This window comes from Euwallacea fornicatus, chromosome 29 (assembly GCF_040115645.1).
Source record: "Euwallacea fornicatus isolate EFF26 chromosome 29, ASM4011564v1, whole genome shotgun sequence".
NCBI classification, from domain to species: domain Eukaryota; kingdom Metazoa; phylum Arthropoda; class Insecta; order Coleoptera; family Curculionidae; genus Euwallacea; species Euwallacea fornicatus.
In genome coordinates, this window is record NC_089569.1 from 1,612,600 (window position 1) to 1,638,433 (window position 25,834).

At 36.7% G+C, this 25,834-nt stretch overlaps 4 protein-coding genes across 8 annotated transcripts; 1 reads left to right on the plus strand and 3 right to left on the minus strand.

Moving 5' to 3' along the window:
• Positions 1–1,145: 1,145 nt before the first annotated feature.
• Positions 1,146–17,375, minus strand: ABCD (ATP binding cassette subfamily D). 4 transcript variants are annotated; one of them, XM_066297768.1, is made up of 12 exons: positions 17,218–17,375; positions 6,882–7,354; positions 5,994–6,214; positions 5,802–5,941; positions 5,568–5,748; positions 2,861–3,348; positions 2,647–2,805; positions 2,463–2,591; positions 2,281–2,409; positions 2,010–2,220; positions 1,649–1,774; positions 1,146–1,581 (listed from the first exon to the last, which is right to left on the minus strand). In XM_066297768.1, exons 2-12 carry the CDS (start codon positions 7,242–7,244, stop codon positions 1,392–1,394), a joined length of 2,337 nt encoding a protein of 778 aa, XP_066153865.1. In that variant the 5' UTR covers positions 7,245–7,354; positions 17,218–17,375; the 3' UTR covers positions 1,146–1,391. The 4 variants fall into 4 exon arrangements, with proteins under 4 accessions (XP_066153865.1, XP_066153864.1, XP_066153866.1 ...); XM_066297767.1 differs by lacking the exon at positions 17,218–17,375 and adding an exon at positions 12,602–12,976; XM_066297769.1 differs by lacking the exon at positions 17,218–17,375 and adding an exon at positions 7,553–7,750.
• A 390-nt stretch (positions 17,376–17,765) lies between these two features.
• Positions 17,766–21,384, plus strand: Nup93-1 (Nucleoporin 93kD-1). The gene is made up of 11 exons (XM_066297824.1): positions 17,766–18,115; positions 18,176–18,356; positions 18,407–18,697; positions 18,748–18,890; positions 18,947–19,115; positions 19,575–19,925; positions 19,977–20,190; positions 20,244–20,614; positions 20,671–20,803; positions 20,859–21,169; positions 21,220–21,384. The coding sequence occupies exons 1-11, from the start codon at positions 17,952–17,954 to the stop codon at positions 21,337–21,339; spliced, it is 2,448 nt and encodes an 815-aa protein (XP_066153921.1). The 5' UTR covers positions 17,766–17,951; the 3' UTR covers positions 21,340–21,384.
• Positions 21,385–21,583: 199 nt separating this feature from the next.
• On the minus strand, positions 21,584–25,748 carry LOC136347652 (4-aminobutyrate aminotransferase, mitochondrial-like). The gene is made up of 9 exons (XM_066297833.1): positions 25,568–25,748; positions 25,386–25,507; positions 25,157–25,324; positions 24,907–25,109; positions 24,677–24,856; positions 24,446–24,626; positions 24,216–24,397; positions 21,827–22,095; positions 21,584–21,778 (listed from the first exon to the last, which is right to left on the minus strand). The coding sequence occupies exons 1-9, from the start codon at positions 25,617–25,619 to the stop codon at positions 21,657–21,659; spliced, it is 1,479 nt and encodes a 492-aa protein (XP_066153930.1). The 5' UTR covers positions 25,620–25,748; the 3' UTR covers positions 21,584–21,656.
• LOC136347651 (uncharacterized) lies at positions 22,102–24,209 on the minus strand. Of its 2 annotated transcripts, XM_066297832.1 has the most exons (3): positions 23,744–24,209; positions 22,571–23,680; positions 22,102–22,518 (listed from the first exon to the last, which is right to left on the minus strand). In XM_066297832.1, exons 1-3 carry the CDS (start codon positions 24,014–24,016, stop codon positions 22,153–22,155), a joined length of 1,749 nt encoding a protein of 582 aa, XP_066153929.1. In that variant the 5' UTR covers positions 24,017–24,209; the 3' UTR covers positions 22,102–22,152. The 2 variants fall into 2 exon arrangements, with proteins under 2 accessions (XP_066153929.1, XP_066153928.1); XM_066297831.1 differs by having other exon boundaries at positions 22,571–24,209.
• Positions 25,749–25,834: the final 86 nt, after the last annotated feature.

Below are 25,834 nucleotides of genomic sequence, written 5' to 3' on the forward strand. Positions count from 1 at the left end.
TCCAACGCATACATCGAGTTAAATCTTTAAAATTTCGTATACACAGCAAACTATGAACGGCGTCGAACGTTCACAGAATTGATGTCAGAGTAGCAATTAATGAATGGTGATTTTTTCAAAGAAAATAATCTTTGAGGAGGTGTATTTCCAAATTGACAGCTATGTCAACAAACGAAATTGTAGCATTTGTGGAGCTGAGAGTCCAAGAGTGACCCTTCAACATCCCATGCATCCACCACGAACTACTGTTTGCTGCGCATTTTGGATTAGCGGAGTGATTGGACAGTTCTTCGAGAATGTGGTCATCGGCAACGGTGATAGTTACCGTGGAACAATAAACAACGTCTTCTGAAAATTGCCACCACGGATCTCACAGACGTGGGATTTCAACACGACGGTGCAACCTTCTACCAAAGAAACGATGGAATTGCCGAAGACGGGAAATGTATATGCCAATTACCCAAGAATAATTCCTGAACTGAAAGGCAAGATTCAATGCGCTATTAATAAAATTGAGCCGTTCCTGCGCTAAAATGTTACCGAAAATTTCGTCAATAGAATCAACTAGTGCTATCAATGATGAGGGGCCCATTTATGGGACATTACATTCCATCTCTATGTCTATGCTCTTTATTACAATGAAAGCATCTGAACTTTTCAAATAAACACTGCGTTTTTTTCAAATTTTAAAATAGCCGGTCTTAATGGAACACTCTATATTAGGACCGGTGTTATTGTAATTCTTGAACGACAGTCTCTATTTTTTCTTTAGCTTTGATAATTGCAGAAATAGCGCTGTTAAAGCGGTCCTATTTTGATTTGTTTTCTAGCATCCCTGTAATGACGAATGTTTGAGTTAGATTGTATAGACCTTCGATTAGGACTTCTCTTTGATTTTGGGGTAACGGGCATTGAAAAATACAGAGCTCTGCGGTGTCAACGATTTGGAAGTTCCCGTAATTCGGACCCGTTTCCTTCATTTAATGCGTGTAGCCTCTTAAGCTATTGAATGAAAGATTGATCTGACAAACGAAGACTCGCAGCCAGATTCACTCATCCATTTCGAAGTGAGTGTCTTCGTCGGTCAAGAAAGTTACAATTTTAAACTGTCGTCTTCGACCTCGTTTTCATGAAGAAAACTGATGTTTATACCACAAAAATCTATTATAATCTGTAACAATTAATACAATTATAGGGAAAAATGTTATATCTAATTTTCTTTTACCTATAATCAACCTAACACTTATAAATCACATAAAGTCGCATGATGCTCGATTATCACCCAAATTAAAGCCCGTACAGGTACGTGAAAACGGTAATTAAACTTAAAGGAAAGTCTAGAAGAAACTGAGAAACAAAATTTGTAGTGTTTATCGTAAAATACCTAATAATCAAACATCCAAATCGTCTTCACCCAGCTGTTGATTGATCTCTTTCAGTCTCGCAGTTCGTTCCTCGCTATTTATCTTCTTCAGCAATTCCTCTTTCTCTTTTTTGAGATCCAATCGGTTAGAACAATTCAACTTAGAAAACTCCCAATATCCTTGACCGTCGAATTGAAGAATGTGAGTGTGGAATTTCCTAAAGAAAAAACCGTGCAAAGGAGGTTGAGCTGGATTATTCTGAGGAAAAGGGCGTTAAAACTTACCAAAGTGTGGGACGATGAGTGATCGTTAGAAGGGTGATGCCCATGTCGATTGCAGTCTGATACATGTGGCTTTCCACATCGATGGAAACTGCGGAGGTGCACTCGTCGAGCAGCGCATATTTTGGCCTAAAATGAACGTTAAAAACACGTGTTAATGTACACTATATTTAGCTAATGAAGAAATTACTCATCACGATAAATGACACGAGAAAATATTGGTAGGTAAACGCATTCAAATCCTTATATAAGAATATTTCTTCCTCAAATTTTGTGGGGCAATTTAGTATAGCTGTCCAAATTGGTATAAAAATCAGCTAACAATTTTTTTAATATTCTTTCAAAATAGTAAATTCCGACTTACTTGTGATAGAAAAGCCTAGCAACCGCCATCCGCTGCTTCTCCCCACCTGACAAAATATCAGTCCAGTCCTTAACTTCATGGAAGGTATCCCGTTCCACAATATGTTCCAAATACACCAACTGCATGATTTTCCGCAGATCATCTTCGGTTATTTGCTTGTTGATCATATCTGCGTACGTATCGGGGTAGATGATTTGATCCCGGAGATTGCCTACAAATGAGTATTTGGGGGTTCTTAATGAACACTTATGTCAACTTTTTAGTCAATTACCTATAACCATATAAGGCCTTTGAGGAATGTAAAACATTGAGTTCCTAGGCGAAGTCAACTCTCCTCCATAAACAGGCCATAGTCCACTTAAAATGCGAAACAAACTGGATTTTCCACACCCGTTCGGGCCTGCAAAAATCCTCCATGAGGTTTTGAAATAATTCATTATAATAAGTTTGTACCCGTTATAAGTAAATGCTGTCCGGGTCTCAAATGAAAGCTCAAGGCCGGACACACCACATCACAGTTCGGAGTCACGATTGGAACGTCTTTTAACACAATCTCGTTATTCGTGGCCGCATTTAGTTTGCCTACAAAACCTTATAATAAGGATTTGGAAGCACGTTAAACCTACAGAAAACCTACCTTTGGCAATAGGTTGATCTCCATTGAACTCCACTTCAAATCCTTCGGATTTCTCCTTTTTGGCCACAACAGTTTTGTGATAGACCCCTTGACTAGCTTCTTCTAGGACGGTAAACATATTGGCGACCCTTGCAGTATGCCCGGCTAATTCCACTATATCTAAAAAAAAAACAACAAAATGCAAACAAATTAAGGCTTTGGAGAATCAACCAACCTTTATAACTACTCATAAGCCTTTCAACCGCATTAGACCCGGTGAGCAGCAAGTTCTTCGCCGTGGTAAAGTACTGAGTTCTCTCGGACACTGAATCATCCACTGTTTCCACATTAACAACCTCTTCGACTAATTCAGCTGCGTCGGGCACTGGAAGGGCTAACAATTTTCGCTTCTTCGGACGAACGTTCTTGATGACTTGAGGGAGGAATACTGGCAAGGAAACCACAATCATGCCCGTTCCAGACCAAACGTATTTCATCAAAAACTGCTCCAGCATAACGAACCAGAGCTTAACAGCAAACATATGCTCGAGATGATGGGTCAGAATTCTGTAGGCACTCCGCAAATGGCTCTGTTCTACTTTGTGACCATTGTAGAAGGCTATTTCTTCAGCATTTGAGACAATGCGGCCATGGACGTGGCGCAAATAACCTTTCTTCTCCGCTTCTTGGGCTACGAGGTGGCCAAAGCGAGGAGACACTAACCTGTGTTGAAATAAGTTTGATTGAAATTATAAAGAGAGGCGAAAATTTCTAGTAATAATGTCAAGCTGTTGTTTTCTTGGGATTTACCATATCAAAGGTCAAATTATTGAAGTTCTGTGAAGGTGTACAGCAGCATAAAGTTACAGCTAAATGAGAAATAGAAACTTGTTGGGCCCCACAGAACATTATTCGCCAGTTAAACTTAGCAGCGGTTTAATAATTTGATCCTGAACGTGTCCTTCAGTTACAGGGAGTTGAAGTATCCGAAATGAATGGAATGAAAAGAGACAAAAGTTTGAGTATGTCTGGCTGCCTACATCGCTACTCGTTTATAGAAAAGATAGCCGAACGTACCAGATCACATAAAAAAAATCAAAAAACCGCTGTATGTTAATCAAACCCGTTGACGGGGCTCCGGTGAAAGCTACGTGAAATTCTCATCTCGCATGGCAACTTACAGAACCCACTTTCGAACGTTTAAATCAGAGAGCTATATTTACTGACATCAGCGAATAAGCTAATATCCTCTAGTGGGAAAAATGTTTAACAGGACAAGATCTGTTAATTATTTGACTAAACATGGAAAAATGGCATGAAAACATGGAAAATTATTCTTATTAATTAGTAGAATCTCATGACCATCAAATTACTGTATTCACTGTTTCAAGTTGACTATACAGACGGACCAAATAAAATTCAAATTTACACCGTTAATTACAAGACAAATTGATCAGCTAGTCAAACGTAAATTTTTATTTTAACGAACGTAATTAACATTTATGTTCGTGTTTTCATTTATTGCATTTCCTTGTTCATCTCAATTAGCAGACCCATGATAAAACATCATTATTACACTAACCAAAAACACAGTAATGTGTAGAAAAACTGTGTAATCGTCAAATGTGAAATATCACCGCACTTTGCTTCTTTGCAAAGGTTGTTAATTTACACAATTATTTCAATGGGAAAAACGTAGATAGTTTAACAATTTTAAAGTTTGCTACATACAGAGAGTAACATATTATCATGGAGATATTTCAGGGGGCAATAATACTCTACAAAACAACCAAAAAATGCCAATAAACCCATAACCAAATACGCATTATTTTCCATAGGGAGGTTGGAAAAGTTTTACATTTTTTCTCACATTTTGCATTTTTCTCAAATATGTCTGAAGTTAAATTTTTAAAGTTTCGTACATTTATTTTTTTAAGACTGTTGAAAGTACCAGTTCTTTGCTGAAGCTAAATGTGTTTCGTGCATGTTAGTGTGCTAAGCTGTTTCAGTATGAAAATGAGCGAATTCCTAAACGAACGTTTTAATTACCGTTGGATAGGTAAAGGGGGCCCGACTCGTGGCCTTCTAAATCGTCCGACCTGAATAATGTTGTTTTTTTTTTAGGGGACACCTGAAATCATTGATGTCTCCGAACGAAACCAGAATTGAAATCGCTAGAATAGTAAATTTGTGCAACATCGTCTGCAACACCTCTGAAATGTTGGAGAGAGTTCGTTGGTCAATGAGGCAAAGAACTGAGCCTTGCATCTTAGTAGGAGGAAGACATTTTTATAACCGTTTGTATAATTTTTTTTTATTTACAAAATTTGACTAATGATACGAATTGCTTCAGATAGTTCTTAACTTAACCGGATGATTATTTGTTTTCCTAGCTTCCTTTATATTCTTAATTTGCATCGTATTTTTGCAAATTTCAAGAAAAAATTGAAAGATATGTAAATCCTGCAAGAGACCAAAAAACGGAAGAATTGAAGACGAAATTTAAATTTTATAAATTAAAATTCATACAAAGCATAAAATAATACACGTCCCAAAAAAACATAATGCCCTATATATGGCTACCGACGATTTCGACATTTTGATGTAGACAATCTTGAAGAAAATAGGTGTCCGACATTTCAAAAATCGAATTGAAGATAGATATGAGAAAAACGCAAAATATAAAAAAAGTAAAACCTTACTACCGTGTATATCGATAATGGTGTATTTTCGACTATGGATCTATTAGCATTTTTCATTTTTTTTGCAGAGTTTTATCGCCCCCTGAAATATCTCCATGATGATATATTACATCCTGTATAATGGAGTTGATTCTTTCATCGATGTTTCTTCTCAAACAGCGAAAAATCACCTGCTAAATATTCAATACACAAATTTTTTAACATGCTTTACGCAACTGCTACTCGAAAAAGAAGACTTACCTTAAAACTAGGGCTGATACAACAACGACCCCGCTTATAATTACGGGTCCAATTAACAAATTTGAATTCCTAGATTTAACTAAATTGGCTAGAGCGATGGCCATCAGCAAAATGTCGAAACAGGGCTTGGTTATCTGGCCATAAAGATGCGAGACAGTGCTTGCAACTGTCTCTATGTCATCTATGAATCAACGAATTGTTATTCTGATTATTTCTTCGTGAGGCCATACCTACCAGTAAGCCTCTGGGCGCAATTATCCAGCCGTCCATCTAGAACCGTGACTCTATAATAGCTCTGATTCTTGAAATACAGCTTGTAAGAATGCTCCACTAACCTTGTGCGAAAGCTCAAGGCGATTCTACTCTCTAAGTACCTGTAAAATCTTAGTGCTGCGACGTATGAAACGTGAGACCTGATGAGCTTACCGTATCATACTGTTTATGAAGGTGGCTGGTACGGCCACTGCGAACCATTTCATTAACTGTTTAATGAAGTTGTTGGAATCTTTTCTCACTATGAATTTCACGATTGCGCCTTCTAAATTAGCCACGTAAATACTGAGGAACGTCCTTAGGAAGAGGAACATGGTGTGGCCTCCAAGGAGGGCAGTTTCCGTGCAGAACAAACTTGGGATCATTATCCTTACCTTATCCAAAAAATGTGGAATTAAATGTGATTTTCAGTCCCGTGCAGCCCCATCAGGCTGAACATTTCAGTAACGCACCATTAGCATTTATATATTAGCACCAGGCTCAAGCCTATAGAGCATTTTAATTATTTCGTGTTATAACTGATTGCTCGTCATGCTGGGGGCATACTTGAAGAAACTAATTTCATTTACGCCCAATTATTCAGGTAATTTATTGGTATTGTAATAATTAATGTAATTAAAGGAACGTAAAGTTGGCTGCCTAACCGTTCAAGTTCGCCATGCCAAGGAGTAGGAAAATAAATTATCCATGTTTTGGGGTTATCCGTGAGGCGTTAAGCGCAGTCAAGGGGGAAAGAACAATACGCTCAAAGAGGTGAGCAAAAATAATTTGGGAAAAAAATTGCAAGACGATTAAAAATAGAGACATTAAAGATACAATATGGAGAACGTGCGCTTGCCTAAGCAAAACACAAAAATCACGCGAGAATGCATTGTTTAGGCATTTGCGGTTTTAATTTTGAAAAAAATCGGGAAGACTTCATAGTGTGTGTACATTAAAAGTACTTCTCGAAAACTAGGCAGGAAGGTATCGTAAGGACTGCGTCGCACTTCAGTGCCCCCCATTTTGTACTTCGTGGCAACCCATACGCACAATACTCACCAATTTAATGAACTGCAATATGAACGCCAAATTGAAATTAGGAATACTGTTCATCAAACGATTCCTCTTGGACATGGCCGATTTGGTCTTCGGATCCCCGTGCGATTGCACCACCCCATTGGACGGTTTGACTCCGTTTCTGTGTTCCACCTTACCATTATTAAAACCATTTTTGACTAGATTGTTGTTGAGAGATGTAGTCTCCTTATTCGGCTTGCAAAGGTAGCTTTCCACCAAGGGATAGGCGACTTTGTAAGCGTAAGTGGCCAGGGCAGCCCCTATCACCGCGCTTGACAAGAGCGGCTGGTTCCTGGTGAAGGCCTCCTCTCCTTTTTCTATAAACTTCGAGACCACCGATGGCATAGTTGTGATGAATACAGTGATGTTGCTGATGGTGAAAGCTATGGGCGGAGTTTCTTCCTAGTTTTGAAGAACCTCATGGCTGCCTTCGATAGCACTGATTCACAGCCATTCTACAACGGTACACAAAGGCTGAAATATACCACTGTAACGATGCAATTAAGGTGAAAAATCATTTGCCATGTTTCCGCAAAGTGTATTATTACCGACAAATGTTAATGCTAAATGTAAAAGCGTCAGATTGCGTCAAACTATGTTGAGGTAGTCACGAAAAACTTAATTATTAGCATCTACTTGTACAAGTGACTTACGTACTAGATGATTGGTCATTAACTAACGCTACTAAATTCCACCAATTCTCACAGAGAAGCCACACATATTTACTCCCTCGAGCATGCATTTTATCTGGAAATCATGAAACATATCTAATATTTACGTTTATTATCAGTTTAAGGATTTTTTCGTGCGCAATTCGCAAACCTAAACGAGTACTTGTGTACGAATACAAAGTCTTACGCGAACAAAGCTGTCTCAATGGGAGATTGATGTATGTTTTTTGATCTTTCACCCTTGAGGCTGCCCTGTGCCAAAGATCAACAAATATCTATTCAAAAGAGTATTAGACAAGTGTTTTATATCAGCGATGAAATTCCACGTTTAATACCTTACCAAGAGGTTTATTTTTAGTGCCAAAATTTGATTACTATCGCTCAATGTTTGATTAGCTATAGCTCGTAAAGAAAGCTTAAATCAATAATTTATTGACCCCGCACGAATTTTCACGTCCTTCTCCAATTAAGTGCCAGGTCTATTGGAGAGACGTCTCGATGACAAACAGATTCTTTAGAGATCAATGGCATCGAAGGGCCGTGACAGGACACTGTCCAATACCTGGAATTAAAATTGGGCTGACCTATTTTAATTCCAGGGGGTTAAGGGCCCCCCATGCGAAGGCCGCCGCAGCTAAGCTCAGAAGGACTGTGGTCTGGTTATGTCCCTTGCCCGACAGAAGTCGTACTTTCTTTGGTGAAGCACTGCGATTAAGAAAGACCATTACACGACCGATCCTCACGTCGGGACAGGCTTCGTGGGGGCATGTCGCGGAGTCTCATCTTAGACGGATGAACTCGACAACGAACAAATTCGTTTCAATTTGCATCGGCAGTTAAGCCGCGACTTCGTGAAAGTCAAAGCCGACATAAGTTTTAAAAAGGCTGAAGGGTATCCAGATGTTGCTCAGGGCGCTGGAGAATCATGCACCGGCGCCCGATATAACTCGAACGTGGAAGCGGCCACGGCGTCGGCTTTAGAATTCAGTCTCAAAAGCATCAAAGCGATAAAAATTTCCAATTAGAGAAGTAAGACCAAATCAAGAAAGAGAATCCCAGGAGATCAAGAATGCATGGGCATGGAGCTCGAAATCCTCAGCACATGGTGTTGTATGGGTAAGAATCCCACATCGGCACGAAGTATAGGATTTCAGTGTCGTCTTACGGAGAAGATTTGTATTCCCGGAGGTCGCGCCTGAAAAAAACCCACATTCTGCACCTTTGTGTCTCAATCATCAGAAACATCTCAATCAAATTCGACTCGCAATGTATTATTTAACTCACTGATTTCCCAATGTTTCAGCGAGAATTCACCTTTAAACTATAATTCAATCTGCGGTGGACACGATACCGCGATAAGCCGAGAATGTTGCTTTCAGAGCATTCGGATTAGATTCGCAACATAGATAAACACTCCATTTTCATGAAAGCATGTAATACCAGGAAAATCGTGAATATCAATAAGACGGCGATGATTAAATTTAACACGGAACAAATCCGTTGCACGAGCAACCTCCTTGCAAGAAGATTATTCATGCAGTGCAATCGTGTTGGAAACACCGTAAGCTAAAAACCGACATTGTTTCCGGCTTTCATGTGTCGGAGCACAGGAAAAGATCATCTTGCAAGGAGGTCACTCATACAGTGCGCCCGCGTTAACCACACCGGAAGCAATATTCTCCGTACTGCTTCCGGTCGTCAATAACAAAACACCGGAAGCGGTATTCCAACACCGGAATCTGATGACTTTCTTTAACAACTGCGTTTGCTTCAGTTGAAGCATTTTAAGTGATCACCTCAGAAATTAAAACTGTTTGATATCGCCAAGAATGATTCCTGTCCCGACTGTTTTGCATATTCAACACCAAAGTTAACTCAGCTTGCATGTCGCTGCGACTGCGTAAACTAGTTGGGACTTCATGGAAGCTTTTTCTTAAATGGCCTTGAACAATATTTAAATATTATAAAAGCGATTCAGTGGTACAGATATTTCTTAACGAAGATTATGTAAAGTCATTAGAATTAGAATGGCAAGTCTGGTTTATACTGATGGTTGGAAAAGTATACAAGACGAGCTCGACATAAAGATGTTATAATTATTAAAATTGCACTTACAACGAGTATTTGGATGATGAGGATTACGATCTAGTAATTCACGTGTAAAAAGAATGCAAGAGGCTTATACGTATTGGACGAAATTGCTGTAAGCGAACCTTTCCACAGAACTGTTTGATGTATGAGATTCTCCTCCGGATATAATCTGGGCATCGAAAATTGTAGATAATTCTAGATTAAACTGCACTTTCACGACCTAGATTAGAAGAAATACTGAGACGCATACCCAGCGAATTTTTCATCCTAAATTGCATTCATACATGTTTTTCAATACACTTGTTATAGGTGTTGCGTATGATTGCGGAAGTTCTGAAAAGCTTCCCGTAGCATTTTTGGCTATTTTTCCAAGATTTTTGATAGTTTTTTGACCTAATGCGCCTTCTAAATACTCAACCAAAAGAGAGGTCCTCTCCCCCAAAAAAATGAATTACCAATTTCGTCGCTGTTTTAAGAAGCTTCCCAGTAACAATTGAATAAATTCCTCATTTCCCCCAAAGGAAACATTTCGTTGATACTTGCAAGTTCCTAGCATGAGGGAAAATTCAAGCAATTAACAGGCAATTTTGTTCTTCGGGTGTGAAAAAACAGATTTCTCACATATTGCTCGGTGCGTGTTTGTCTGCCTATGCAAGATGTGAGTTTTCAGCCTTAGTTTTCTACAAGCGTCACAGATGTCGCCCTTATTTCGTCTAAAAGTTAGTCGATTAACTGGCAAAGGATTGACATACACGTAACCTTTTATTCACGTCACAGGCTTCACATAATCACTGATACTACATTTTTTCAAAATTAATGTTGCAGGAATTTGTCAAGTAGTGGTGCAATGCTATCGGTATATTCATTTCAAAATATTAAAATACAATTTACCACTCTAAATGAATTCAAAAGTAATAAAGGTCCATTTTTTTCCAATTTTCTTTCAAAACATTAGAAACTCCTTACACCAACTGTTTAAGAACTTCGGCATTATACTAACAATAACCATTACAACACCGATAATAAATAACCAGGAATGTTATTTTAGTCCTTAAAAGAACGGATTTTTACCCCAAAAGTTAACGAAAATTGACAATCGTGCAACAAAATAGTGTTGTGTTCAGACATTCGAATATTTCTTTATTCTTTTTTAGCATATTTAATCTAAATGACTTGTCATTTTACGTAATGCGACTTTCAATCGTTACGATTTGTGTATATTTAGAATTCTCGAGCTTCGAGTAAACGAGTATGTTAAGACTTTTGTTTAGTGTATGACTGTTTGTCTATGCCGAACTCTCGCTTGGATTTGTTATATCTCCACCGAATTGTACGGATAGACTGACGTGTAATACGTCGTCGCAATCAACCAGGAAATTTGAGTTCAAAAATGTAAAAATTCAAGATGGTGGGCACAAGAAAAAACAAAGTCGATGATGGTTGCCGAGAACCAGAACGACGGATTTTAAATATAACACCGCCGCATTGTAGAAGAGAAGTTGCAATTGTGAAGTATCGATAATTTGAAATTACTCGCCCATATCCGCCGCATGTCTTCAATCGAACTATGATTACTTACACGATTATATTCCAATTAATTTTATACCAACACATAAATTATAAATAAGGGATTGTTTAGTTAAAGCTAATGTGGGAAAATTATGAAACGGGTAGTATAATTCGACATAGGACTGACGAAAATTCGGTTTCGACCGAAAATGTAACATTTCTAAGAATACCAATGGTCATTGGTTAGCTTGAGAAGACAGTCAAGATAAAATATGCCGCTTTTGCATTTATACTTATTTAACCAATGTGTGTATTAATGAAGGGATTACTTGTCGAATGGTCTTAGACAAATCGAATTATCGAACAATAAACGAAGCCAGTGCATTAACAGTTGAGATTATTAGTGCTCCGTTAATACACTACGTATTCTTATTCTAATGTGAAGAATATGTACTTTTGAATGCTCAAGGTACGTAACGTAAGTAAACGTTTTTTTGATATTTTAGGGCCCAGACTTGCGTGAATAAATGACGAAAGAACCGGGCTTTTTCGAATTTTCGAGTAAATCCGCTGAGGTATTTGTCTAGCTGTCTATGCCAACCATCTCATGACCTCCCTTCAGCACCTCACAAGTTCAGTTTTCTGCGTAATTTCGTAGCCTTCACCGTTAAACACTATCTAAAAACCTTTTAATATCGTCATTAAATGAAATAAAACGCATGCACCGAATATTCATTGAAAACCGCGTCCTGGTGGGCGGTACTTTGAGACGAAAGACTAACATTTACTTTTAGCCTTTGTTCCAGTTTCTTCCCATTTTCGAAGAACTTCAAGCATAGAAACTCCCGGTTGAAAATCCCCCGAAAAAAAAAACCGGATACAATTAGTAATTCATACACAGCTCTAACGACGTTTTCTTTGGCTACTTAAGGATTCAGCTTGCATCGAAATGAAATGTGCATGACGCACATGAGGTCAAGACCGAAATGTTTAGCAACCACCAGATAAGAAACGGATGCCATTAGCCACACGCTACTCGTCACCCTAGGGGACGCAGGGCAATTAAGCAACCACGGAAATGGGACAGTTAATTTGTCATCAAACATAGCGAGTGCGTGTGTCACCTCGGCAATTAAAACTTATAGAAATAATGATAAATTAATGGGCGGAATTATCGGGACTATTTCCGAACAAATAATTGTATGTGTTGGTTTGCTCGTGGAGTTGCAAAATATCGTTGAAATTGCGCGCTCAATGAGCGCACCTTTTGGGGATGTTCGGAGCGGGAACTACGCTTAAATCAGGGGCTGACGCATAGCCATAAGGAGCGAGACAATGGATACTTTGCACAAAGTAGCTTTGCAATACACCTCCTCTTTCAAAATTTGCATTGGTACATACAATCCAATTTATGCATATTTCGTCACATACCTTCAGCCTTCAAAAGATCAACTTTCACCAAAACAGGAAAATCCTGGGCACTTCACTACACTGATGCGAGTTAAGCAACGAAATTAGACCAACGCTGACTAACGGACAATAAAGGAAAATTACTTTTTTAACAATAACTGGGCTAAAAATACTTTGTTCGCAGCAGATCTTAGTTCTCCTAGCGTGAGCGACGTCCACTCGCGATTTAAATACCCCATGAGGAAAACACGATACAATCAAGTAATTCTTCTAATGATAGTAAGCTATAAAACTCGGCGAATGATCGAAGTTTATTGTTCCTATCTGAATAATTCTCGGGCTGCCATTAATGCGAACCGTTCGATACTGCCGTGTGTTGGTCGCTTGATGGTTCAAGAGCCGCAGCAATCTTTCGCCTTCTCTTTACACCGTTTAATGAAATTGGTAGGATTTATATTATTATTCGGCGGATTCAATGCGAAAGTATAGCCAGGAAGCATAATGTGCCATTTTCGCCACCAAATTGTACAGATAAAAAGCGTGGTGGATGAAGGTGCTTAAAAAACGATGTATGGAAGGATAGAGAGAACACACCATATGCTTATCGAAGATTAATTCATATATTTTTAGTGTTATGTTATTAGACTTAGTAATAAGATAATGACAAGTGAACTGATAGACCCATCTTGGGGATAAAGCACTGTCGAACAGGGCTACTACTACAGTCGCTACTAAATGGCCAAATGTCAGGGAATCCCCCTTTGGACTTGCTATAACTCAATTATTTATGAACGGATTTTCATGAGTTAAAAACCAAGTAAAATGACATTCTTCGGAGCACTAAATAACGGCAAAATAGATTTGTTTAAACTCGACTTCTGCTACTTTTGATGTCAACTTTATAATTGTAAATAAAACTCCATATTTTTTTATTTTTTGATTTAAACAAATTTTTCTTCTGAATTTGATACTGTACAAGTTAATGTTAAAACAGCGGTATAGGTATTCAAAATGGATGTTGTTATTTTCTAACACCTTATAATTCCAGAATAAATGTTGAATGATTAAACGTTTTTCTGTGTTTCGTTAACAAATTTATATTTATTAGCCAAGAAAAATATCCTCAATATTATTCCGAAATACTAATAGAAACGTAGTCGATGCCGGTGCTTCTCTTGAAGGCTTTCTCATCCATTAATAATCCACTTGACGATTTTTCCGATCTATGACAATATTATGCTTGACACACATGCAAAAACCACCGTAGGAGAAAACTAAGAACACTAACTTCTAATTATTTTGCTTTTTGTTCCGTAACTCTCATTAAACGCGTGAACAAGAGGCCCAACTAAAATTTGATGAAACCCTTCAAGGACGTTTCTAAATCAATAATGGTTTCAGCAGAATCATTCAAATGAAACACTATTATGGGTTTGTTCAATGGGAGGAGCGCATAACCCTGCTGCATAAACCACGGTCAATTTACAGCTACTTATAATTTATAGTCTTTTAACATTAAGATACTTTAGTAAAGTCTTTAAACGCGGTGGCACGGACATAAATCTAACGACAAATCACGATTTATTCAAATTAACTCTTGGGCATAAGGTTCATCGTTGTTTATGATAAAACCTCAGTGTTGTGTCTCCTTTAGGCGGCAAGACATGGGTTTGAGTGCATGTCTGATAACCGATGGTTGGAATGGTTATCAGAAACATTTCCTTAACTCCGATAATAACCGAAGTTAATTAGGAATCAGGATGGAATTGGTAACAGTTGATTGATACTTTTAAATTACCAAAACACTGAAAGCATCATCACTTAATGACGTCAACTTGGTAATTGTGTAATTAATAACTGGCTAATAAAAAAGTTAAATTTCAACTTACACAACCATTTATCGGGTAATCAGTTATCAGTTAATTTTGGCAGGTATATAATCAACCTGAATATCACCGTCATCGAACTCAGTATTTCGCAAGGTGATTCGATGAACAATGAAAATTATACAGGGTGATTCATTAACAATCAGACAAGTAAGAGCTAGAAATGCTTCAAGGCAAACGGTAACGATTGGAGAAAATATGTATTATCCGAAAGTTAATAGTTTCAGATTTACAGAGTTTGCGGTTTTGTTATAGCAGGATTGGAACCACCTATTCTACGCATAAAAAATATTAGTTCGTTATATAAGGTATATTTCCAAAAATGTTTTGTTGAGGAAATACAGGGTGTGCAAAGGTTACATTTTTTCCTAACTGTCTTCTATAGATCCCAAAGTTTTTGAGATATTTAGCTCTAATTTTGAGCATAAGTTAATAGCATAATTAGATGGATATCCTTCACGTTATTCAATGGTGGCAAGGAATTGGCTAAATGCAAACTATCCACAGATATAGATAAGTCGTGGAGGACCAATCGCTTGCTCTTTTCGAGCGCCTGATCTAACATCTCTAGATTTTTAGGTTTGAAAGTGTATAAAGGGAAATATGTACACTATTCTTGTAAACTCTGAAAACAAAACATATACGGCGAATAAGAAATTCTGCTCCTAGAATGCCTGCTCAGAATTTGCAAAATGTTTAACGGTGTTTATGGCGACCATATTCGTAACGTTTGATAGTGGCGACCATTTCGAAAAAATTTTGTAATAATAATTATTTGATTTGATTTAAATTATTCTGCATATTGGGTATTAAGTTAAAAATTTAATACAATTTTTTGGTATTATTCAAAAAATATCTAAGTTAGACAATCGAAAATTTGTAAAGTTATGTTTTTTTAGCTGATAAAATCGACGTTTTGCTATTTCCACGTTGGTAATAGAGGACGTCATTTCGGTCAATTTTATAGAATTTACAGATAATAACTTTTACTCGGTATGTTTAGCACGAAATTCGGTTCAAAATCTAAAGGAGCAATAATTTTTTGAGAAAAATCTATTTAAGAAATATTATGTTTAAATTTAATAATACTAGATACTAAAAGTGAAACAAACCAAATATATTTTCATTTTCTAGGACATCTGAAAAAACCGACCTTTACAAATTTTCAAGCGTCTAACCTAGATATTTTCAGAATAATAGCAAAAACATTAATTAAAATTTTAACTTTCAACATCTTGTACATATCCGAAACTATTAACTTTCGAATAAGGTATATTTTTTCAAATCGACACTATTTGACGTACAGTATCTCCAGCTTTCGGTTGTCTTATTTTTAATCAATTATCCTGTATTCACCCAACGGTCTTTTCACTTTCATTACCTCCCAGCTTTACATGCGATATACAGTCTGCCAATTAGGATAGTAACAAGATTGGTTTTTCTATACAAAAAACATTAATTCAGAACAGTGCGCCTTATTTCTAAAAAGAAAACAAGAAAACCGATCATAATTACATAATCCACCTACGGCTGAAAGCATATACCTGCAGCAGAGGCAGTACCAATGGTAGTGAAAGCTACGCAATATGTACTTTCTTCTCGCATATCCTGGGTAAAACTATTGGAATTATATAAGAACTTTCTTTTACCATTGCTTAATGGTTACTTAACTATTATCAAAGCGAAGCGATTTAATCTTCTTACAGCATCGTGACTACAGAAGGCATACTATAATAACGTTTCCTTTAAAACAGTACTATTATCACATATTTTCCCTGTGTTTGAAATATATTTCCTCAATTTGTGATCGGGCATGATTTGAATGTCACCCAAAACTGTCAGTTTTATTATATGACAGTTCTTTTGGGGTAAAACCAAGAAGCACAAAAATGTTGACCGCCGATGGATTGCTTGAGCAGATTTTAATTATGCTACTTCGTCATCCTCTCCAGATGATCCATCTTGCACACATTTCTACTGTTTGAATTTCAGCTTGAAGTGCTTTGGAGGATAGGCCAAAGCTTTCCATAATATATATCATCATACCCCTTTGCCTGCAGTATTGTTTTAGAGCTATCAGTCTTCTGCTCATTACAATTCTACACACCATAATCTCTACTCCTTCCTGGAAGGAAGTAGGGCTGTGTAGTGCGGGTTTCCAAAACATTTTATTCTCTTGAAGCTAGAGATGATATCAACAATCCCATGACTTTGATGATCCCTAAGAGATGTGTTAGATTTGTTGTATCACTCTGCATCTGGTAATGCCACGCAATTGAGTTCGTTTGTTGCTTTATATCGCCAATCTTTCTTGATATGACCAATTTTTTTTTTTAATAACTCCCTAACATGAGCCTACTTTTAACAAGGGCCCTATTTGATGATGCTTACATTATAATATATATGAGTACTGGTTCTGACCTGACTAGAATTTTAAATGTACAATTTTATCTTTCTATTCAAATTCGTGTACATACTCTATGGTATAGTATTGATTTTAATAAACTTATTCACAAGAAGATGCCTGGGAGGGATAAATAATTAACAATAATATTAATAATAATAATAAATAACCATTAACTACAAAAAATGGCTTTACAATAATAAATTTGCACTAATCAACTATTATTATTATTATTATATCATTATTATTCTTATTATTATTATTATTAATATTATTATTATTATTATTATTATTATTATTATTGGAACTGGGGTCCCTTTAGTAAGGTAATGGAAAAAGCCACTTACCTAGACTGAAAAAGTCTTTCGCCATGTCATGTTCCCCCAACACAAAATTTCTACTTAAATCTTTTAAATATGTATATTTACTTTATATTATTGTATACTAATTGTTACTTTTTACAAATTTTATTAAAAAATATTACTAATTATTTATAAATTGAATTTGCTTACATTACACCTATCAATGTCAGAATTGAATGAATAATCATGCGAGTTACAAATTAACATGGCAACAGCGCAAAAATTACACTTAATTTAGAAAGGATTTGTGTTAAATGTCAAAACACTCAGTGTTTCTTAAAAAAAAATGGAGAACTCAATATTTGCCACCATTTACGCTCTGACACAGTTGAAAGCAATTAGATCTTTTGTGAAGCTTACTAGTGAATTATAAAATTCTATTATTATTAAATTTGCCAACCACATTCGCATACACTGTACTTCGACAGTGTACATTTGTACCTATTAGACGTCATCAAATATACACAAAATAAACAATTATATCGTATTGAAGTTGAATTAATGCCCTGTTGCCTTTCTGATGAATAGGCGTTTAACTACTCTAAAGATTTTACCAGTCACAAAAGTAGGGTTATAATACAAAACTTTAAACAAGCCGCCTTATTCCTTTTTTTCTGATTTTCAATTAATTTTCATTTGAAAATTGTGAATTTTATCGGTATACAACGTAAAGCCTTTTTACTTTATATAATCAAGTCCCTACCTACAAAACCGCGGTCATGTCAGATTTCTCAGACCTCTTACAGGAAGCCGAGAAGCTTACTAATGAAATAGAAGGAACCACTGAGCTTCCGAAAGTAGAGAGATCATTGAAACAAGTATTAGAAGACTCTAACGATTTATATTCACGTGTAGCTCAGACTGGCTCAAAAGACATCCAAGCGTAAGGCCCTATTTTATTAGACATTGTCATATAACTAAATTTTTCTGTTATTTTATAAAGCAATCTATTACTTGGCTCTAAAGGCATCGATTTACCCAAAATAGTCCAAAAATTGGAATCAATTAGCACCAAACGTACTTTTGAACCCATAGAACCAATAGATGATTTGGACATTGCCAATAAATTACAAAATGAAATTCGCAACAAAATTTTAGAAGCTTTTGATTCTGGCTATAATGAGGTAACTTGTACACACTGCCACTTATCATTAGATTAACATATGAATCTCAGATGGTAAAATCAACATTTGACAATGCCTGGGAGCATCAGCAATCTGAGTGGAAGCAAGAAAAATTAAAAATTCTAAATGCCTTAGGAGGGCGCTCAGGCATGCCAATTGAAGTAGGTAAACATCAGAGTATCCTTGTAGAAAAACCCACTGTTAGTCTATCATATATGGGCCCTAGTGAGGCCATTTATGCCTCCAAGATAATAGAGTACAATAACGATATTGTCAGAGGAATGCCCAAAACAAATCTCGTTAATGTGTTTTGCAGTCTTGCCCGTGAATTTAAAGATTCTGTAAGTAATATTTTCTTTGTACAGATAATTTGTGAAACATGAAGTTGTAGAAAGTAAAAGATATGTGGGAAATACTTAAATATATGATCCAGTTATCACCATTTCCACAATCTGAAGATCCAATCCTTGGTAGATACAGTAAGAGTATTATTTATGATTTAGTTTGTCAAGGAAAGAAATATTTGGAAGATAGGTGAAGCTGAAGAAATAGTGTGTTTGAGTGAAATTTCAAGGAAAATTGTTTTTTAGATATAAAACTTTCATGAATAATATTGTAAATGAGAACTTGGCCCAAGCAATGAGGGGTGGTATACCAGGAACTTATCCATTGGTGAAAAGTTTTGTTGGGTTGAGGTTTCAAGGAGAATATTTAGGACTGCGGGATGGAATGATAGATGATCAACCTTTATGGCCAATGGTGAGTTAATGTGTGTGATTTTTCATATAATTTCAAAGATCCAATTTCTACTGAAAACAATGTTTACAGTAAAAAACATATTTTAAATAGATATTTTCTTATCGGGGAGTTGTACAATGCCATATATAAACCTCACAAAGCTGAACTAATATTTCTCAAACAAAAGCCTCATATTGTTTTAAATATGCTTAAAATAGAAAACCACGATTATTATTTTGAAATTCATTACAAAGGGAAAAAGAATAATTTAACATGTCCTGAATGTGGATGCAGAACATCCAATTATAAAAACTAAATATGTTTCTTAATTCAATTAAATCAAGTCAACCTGAACTTAAGAATTTCTATTTATTACATTCATTGATACACAAGCTATTCACTTTATTAGTTATATAATGGTAGAATATTATATTCCTAAAGATAAAAGTCAAAAGTAGGGCAAAAATCATATTTTCTTAGGTTTACTACTGTCTGCGATCAGGCGACATCTCAGCTGCCATTCACTGCCTGAAAAAGAGTAACCTAGTAGAGCACTCAGAAATCCTCACTATCCTAGAATCAAATCTTAATAATCCTACAAACCCAGACATAGCAAAACTAGAGGAAAACATACGGTTTACCTACCGGAGGTTTGTTCGAAACGAAACCGACCCTTTTAAGAGGATTGTGTGGGCTGCATTGGGTTGTTGTGATATTTCTGATGAACACTCTGAAGTAGCCAGAACTGCTGATGATTATTTGTGGTTAAAACTCAGTTTAGTTCGGGTGGATTACAGCAAGGAGGATTGCATTAAGTATAATGATTTACAGGTGAGAAAAATCACAGAGTAAAAGGTTCTATATAATAATCTTGACATTTAGCAAGTAATTCTGGAAGAATATGGGGAATCCCATTATGACGCTTTTAATCAGCCTCATCTCTACTTCCAAGTGCTGGCGCTGACCGGCCAATTTGAAGCGGCCATTGAGTTTTTATCCAGAGTTCCACAGTACAAAGTTCACGCAGTTCACATGGCTATAGCTTTAAACGAACTTTATCTTTTGGGAGGCTCTCACGACAACAGTGCCCCACTTAGTAAATAAATTCTCATATGATTTTAAAACACATTGCATACAATTTTTTAACAGTTTTCATCGACCCAGCTGATCCAAAACCAGCTCGCAGACTCAATTTAGCTCGACTAATCATGATTTACGTCCGAGCCTTTGAGTTTCACTGCCCGAATGAAGCAATTCATTATTTCTACTTCCTAAGAAACTACAAGGATGCAGAAGAGAAGAGTTTCTTTAAAGTTTGCGTTGCAGATTTAGCTTTAGAAACCAAGGAATACGAGCGGATTTTAGGCAAAATGTTGCGCAGTGGTCTTCGGGGTAAAGGCTTGATCGATCAGTTTGTTGATTCTGAAGTTACAGCTGATAGTGTGGCTGAATTGATTGGCAGTGCTTTGGTCAAAAAGGGGTTATACGAGGAGGCCGTTGATATTTTTGATATAGCTAACGTATGTGCTTTAAGGAGTTTACTTTTTGGATTTAATAACAACCTTTTTTTTTATAGAATCAGGAAGAAATATTGACTTATTTGAACTCACTTCTCTCCCAAGTTGTTCAATCACAAAGCGAACCTGGCTCATTAAGAGCTAGATTACAAGAACGATCTCTGACATTAGCTGAAAGATTTTCAAAAGAGGGTAATATCTGATTCTCATCTTATAACTCTCGGTAATTCCCAGAATAACTATTAAGGTTATCGTTGCTCCGCTTCTCTGGTCACTTCATACCTGAAACTCAAAGATCTTCTCAACTTCTTTGATTTATACCATGCCAAAGAGTATCCGCAGGCCCTTAAGGTGCTCACGGAGGCGCAGCTGATACCATTAAGCCAAGAGGAGATTGTGGATAGAGTAAAAACCTTCAAAGCCCTCACTGTAGACGTCTGCAAAGTGATTCCAGATGTTTTGCTGGCCACCATGAATATGTTATTTGCACAATACCAAAAAATTAGAGCGAATAATGAGTACATTCCCAGCAGATACTATGATGGATCTATCGACATGGTAATTTATTCATTGACCAAAGAGTCCACGATTAAGTTCTAGTCTTTCAGCAATTAAATCGCTTACGGCAGCAAGGAAAGGCGATTACGAATTTTGCGGGTATGTTGCCATATCGAATGCCAGGAGATACCAATAGCCGCCTGATTCAAATGGAAATTCTTATGCATTAATTTTTGTATATATGTTTTTTAATTGAATAAATTTCGTACTTTATTTATTAGACTTTTACGTTGTAGGAGCCTAGACCAATTACTAAGAGTTGTCTTAAAACTTTCTTTCTTCAATCTTCCTTTATAATTAATCTAATTCACGAGATGTAATACGCAGTCTGACAATATAGTCGTCATAGTGCATTGTGATGTGCCCGTATGTTCAGGTGCGGAAATAAACGCTTAAAAGGGTGAAAATAATATGTTTTACTGTTACGACCAAATATATTTTTTAGAATTGTATTAATATTTATCCTAAAAACCGACGAACACGATAATTACTTAACCTCCTTTAGCACCTGCCTAAATTTTTCCAAAAGAATGTCAGCATGGTGTTCCTGGAAAGTTAAGGAGGGCCTAAGACGAATTGAATGGTCTCCACAAGCCCCCACAATTACACCTGTAAACACAACATAGTAAATTTGTGAAAATCCGAACCTTTCATTACCTTTTAATCTAAGATTCCCTACAATATTATCCCTGAGCTTCGTGTCCACTGCATTAACCGCCAAGAAAGAACCTCTTCCTCTCGTAGAATTCAACAATTCCGGGTGTTCCTTCTCTAGAGACAAAATTCCAGATTTTAGCCTGTTTCCAGTTTTAACAACCTGATCCAACAGATTCTGTTCTTTGACCACTTTAAGGACTGCCTCTAATAGGAAGATTTTGCCCGGATCTCCTAGCCAAGTGTTGAAGATTCTGTAAGCCTGTTTTGGCCTACAAGTAATAAAATTACTCAGCTCAATTATGAAGATTATATTTTTAAAAACATATTTATTTTTTTACATCATCCACTATAGTATTTTTAGTGGGTTTTTCTCCCATCTTAGGGTCAATATAGTCACGAGGATCGTCTGAAAACACGCAGAAATTCGTGAAAAATTCTAAATATTCAGCTTCTTCTAAGGTGAGTTGTCTAGGAGGAGCAGGAGCTTCGTGCATTTGCTGCAGAGGAAGATACCTCTTCTTTAACTCTTTGCCTTGAGTTTTCTGGTAAGCTGGAGCGAATGCTCTGTTGAGCTTATGAGTTAGTTGCTCTAGCTCGGCGTATTGTTTAGCTGCCTTTTCTGCAAGACCCATCACCATCATTTGCTCAGCATAGCAACCGCTCTCTAGAAGGGCCACTTGATCTGCCGGCACCTACATAAATAAAATTATATAACCTGAATACATTTAAAAAATCTTCAAATACTTTATCTAAAGCCAACAGCTCTTGTCGGTATCTAGACTCGATGGCTTTCATCATATCGCTCATGCTCAAATTAGCATCATTAGGTCCTATACAAGTTTCATAGACCTCCTCCAGGAATACATGTAAGTTGAGTACTTCGTCATCTATTATTAAGCCCTTGAACTCATTTTCAATCAAATTAAAAACAAGCTCTTTCAGGCATTTAGTTCTTTCTTCTTCCCACTTGATATCGCTCTCCAATTTGTCAAGAATCTCTTGCAAGTTCTCAATTTCTTGATCAAACATTTGTCTAGCTTGCCACATTCGCTCTCGGACTTGCTGCAAAGGCAGGGCCAGTTCTTCTGAGTGAAGAAGTGAATTTAAATTCTGCATTTCCATAAATTTAAAGACGTCTAATAATTGTTTTGGGTCAGTGAAGTATAGCTGTGGTGGATTGTCCTCTCGATATTCTTCATTGAATTGGTTTATCAGGTCGTTTAATGAGGTTTCTTTTTCGTCCATTTTTTTATATTTTTCAAAAATATTTTCTTCTACATCTTTACCATTTTCAATGTTACCTGATACTGCAGTAACTTGACGCTGGTTTCTCCAGCTGAAAGGACTGACCAAGAAGAGGAATCTTTCGTATATTTGACAATTTTTCCATTTTTCTTCCGAACTATAAAGGGATGAGCGTATTACACCGTATTTTTTTATGATATTCTTGTATTCTTCATATTTATCATAAGCATCCCTAGTAGCCGTTTCAGATTCCTTCAGCAGCAGCATTGAAGATGTGTGATCTCTAGAGAGAAATTCGTCAAAAGCATTAACATATTTATTGTAGTCTTCCCTGATTGAGTCTATAATTTTTTGTTCTAGGAGCAAATTATCTTCAATCAGCATTATATCATCTTCACGATATCCGTTCACGATCTTCGTCCTCAGAGAATCTCTCAGTATGTCAATATACTTGCGTATGTCCAGACGATCCGGTATAGGTCTCCCTTCTACTACTTTAAAGTATTCAGGCGCGATGTCCAGCACAGATTTCATACTATTAATAGTAGGTTCTTCCACATACAACCTCTTCAATAAACCTTTGGTTTGGAGATCCTTATAACTGAGCTTCTGCAAACATTTTCCTGTGAACTCTTTAATTCTAATATCATTTCGCAATGCCTTATTCATTACTTTATAAGTAAACTCTTCCAAATCTTTGGGATAATGAAAGGGCGAAGGATCCTTTTCAAAATCGTTTTTGTTATGATCAACAATTCTGTGTCCTGTAGTAAAGTAGCGTTGTTTGACTGTTTTAGCTTTCAGTTTCTCTTTAGTTGGGATGGAAATTTTCTTGATGGTATGCATTTTTGATTTGGAGAATTTCAATTGATCCGGCGGAGAGGCCTCGGAATCTTGATTATTGGTCAGCACTTGTATCATGGACTCCCCTTTTTTACGATTCATATTTGAATATTGAAAATTGATTTAAAAAAAATGTTTTAAATGCTAACGAGAGAAATGAGAGGAAACTTTACCGTATAAATATCAATGATGTTTATGGTATTTGTACGTAATCGAAATATTATATTGATCAAACATGCAGGAAAAAACCTAATTCTTGACATTTTGGAGGAGAAAAACTCTTACTTATGCGTATGCATACCTCATTTCCAAATTGTGATAGAATCCTCCAGTAAGCATTTTCTTGCTAAAGGTGACTATATCCGGGGGATTTTCTAGATTAAAATGTTGGTGGCACCACATTTTTCCAGTGGCTCCACCCCCCGTTTGCACCTCATCTATTAATAACCCAGCACCGTTTTTTTTTGTTATTTTTTGCAGGCCCTTAAACAATCCTTCTTATATATTATCATTTGATTAACATGCAAATACCTGGAAAAATTCTGGAGAAGCCTCATTATCTCCCCCTTCAGACTGAATGGGTTCTACGACAATCCCTGCAACTGGGGTTCCTTTTTTCTTATATATTTGGATGAGATCCTCCACTTCCGCCAAGCATTTCTTGTCTTCGATATTATTTTCTCTGACATTTTCTTCCAGTGGGTATTTGTATCTAAAGCGATTTTATTTTATTTTAGAGAAAATTATCAAAAAGTATCTCACCTAGGAAAATGGGCAATGGGCCAATCCAAAGAAGGCACATCCAGCTTATGAATCGCCTTAGAATGTGTTGTGGCAAGGGTAGCCATTGTCCTGCCATGAAAAGCTCCATGAAATGACAGTAGAGACAAATGAGGGCTCCCTGGTGGCTGATTAATCATGCACGAAGAATTCTCCAATTCGCTAAAATAATTTGTCTATTTTTAGTCAAACAACAACACTATAAGAAATACCTAAAAGGAACATCTTCTCCTCTTTCCTTAGTTCTATAAGCTATAAACAAGGCCTTATAGGCATTTTCATTGGCACAGGACCCGCACATCATGGTTATAACCTGCGGAAGTCCCGGTGAGACACCCAATAGCACATTTCTCAGTTTTTGCGGCCAGTCATATCCCGGAAAGACTCCTAATGCAGGCCTATTTATTAAAGCCCGCTAAAGATGATTGCATTAGTTTGAGAAATACATGGCCGGGTAAGTACCAATTTGTGGTCTTCCTTGAATACTGTTAGAAGTTCTGGATGGTTGTAGCCGATCGGGATTGAAGAGATTTGAGTGAACGCATCTAGAAACACGTTGTTGTCCACATCTGTTAGATAATTTCCAATGGACTTGTCGTAATCGGCGAATAATTGAACTGAACTGCTTTGCTGTAATAAATAGCGATTTTTATAAGATTTTGTTAGAAATTGTCAAGATTCCTAATATTACATTGATGGTGTTTAAGTCTTGTATAAGCTGCTGAGACTTGGGTCCGGGCACTACTGAGGTGGAAACGTGTGGCTGCTTGGGTTCTCCTGGGATTAGAGAACTTGCGGATCGCAGGCAGGTTGCTAAAGAAAATCGAATAAGAATAGAACTATGTAGGTACCGTGTCTATAAAACTTACTGACCATTTTTTGCAAGATTCTTCAACATAAAATTAAACGGTTGTAGAGTCCACATTTTATGCAGTTATAAAACCTGATAAAAAAAGATTACCGCGACACTAACGATGTTTATTACACTGATACGGTGGTTCCAATAGCGTCAGCGTTCCAGTTGTACTCGCTCTGTTATGTAGTACCTAAAGGTGCTGGCTTTTGAATTAAATTGATAGATTGTGTTGTTTGCGTAGCAACAGAGGCGTGCTAGAAAAAAATTCTGTTCAACGCAATCTA

Excerpts from the sequence above, each read along its gene's own strand:
- LOC136347651 (XM_066297831.1), bottom strand. The coding sequence starts at position 24,016 with ATGAATCGTAAAAAAGGGGAGTCCATGATACAAGTGCTGACCAATAAT. Across the intron at positions 22,519-22,570 it reads AGCTGTTGGCTTTAGATAAA|GTGCCGGCAGATCAAGTGGC; the intron begins GTATTTGAAGAT and ends TTATTTATGTAG.
- ABCD (XM_066297768.1), bottom strand. The coding sequence starts at position 7,244 with ATGCCATCGGTGGTCTCGAAGTTTATAGAAAAAGGAGAGGAGGCCTTC. Across the intron at positions 6,215-6,881 it reads TATTGCAGTTCATTAAATTG|GTAAGGATAATGATCCCAAG; the intron begins GTGAGTATTGTG and ends TTTTTGGATAAG. Across the intron at positions 3,349-5,567 it reads GTATCAGCCCTAGTTTTAAG|GTTAGTGTCTCCTCGCTTTG; the intron begins GTAAGTCTTCTT and ends ATTTCAACACAG.
- Nup93-1 (XM_066297824.1), top strand. The coding sequence starts at position 17,952 with ATGTCAGATTTCTCAGACCTCTTACAGGAAGCCGAGAAGCTTACTAAT. Across the intron at positions 18,116-18,175 it reads GGCTCAAAAGACATCCAAGC|CAATCTATTACTTGGCTCTA; the intron begins GTAAGGCCCTAT and ends TATTTTATAAAG. Across the intron at positions 18,891-18,946 it reads AAGAAATATTTGGAAGATAG|ATATAAAACTTTCATGAATA; the intron begins GTGAAGCTGAAG and ends ATTGTTTTTTAG.
- LOC136347652 (XM_066297833.1), bottom strand. The coding sequence starts at position 25,619 with ATGTGGACTCTACAACCGTTTAATTTTATGTTGAAGAATCTTGCAAAA. Across the intron at positions 25,110-25,156 it reads TCAAGGAAGACCACAAATTG|CGGGCTTTAATAAATAGGCC; the intron begins GTACTTACCCGG and ends AATCATCTTTAG. Across the intron at positions 22,096-24,215 it reads TATCACAATTTGGAAATGAG|GCCAAAACAGGCTTACAGAA; the intron begins GTATGCATACGC and ends TATTACTTGTAG.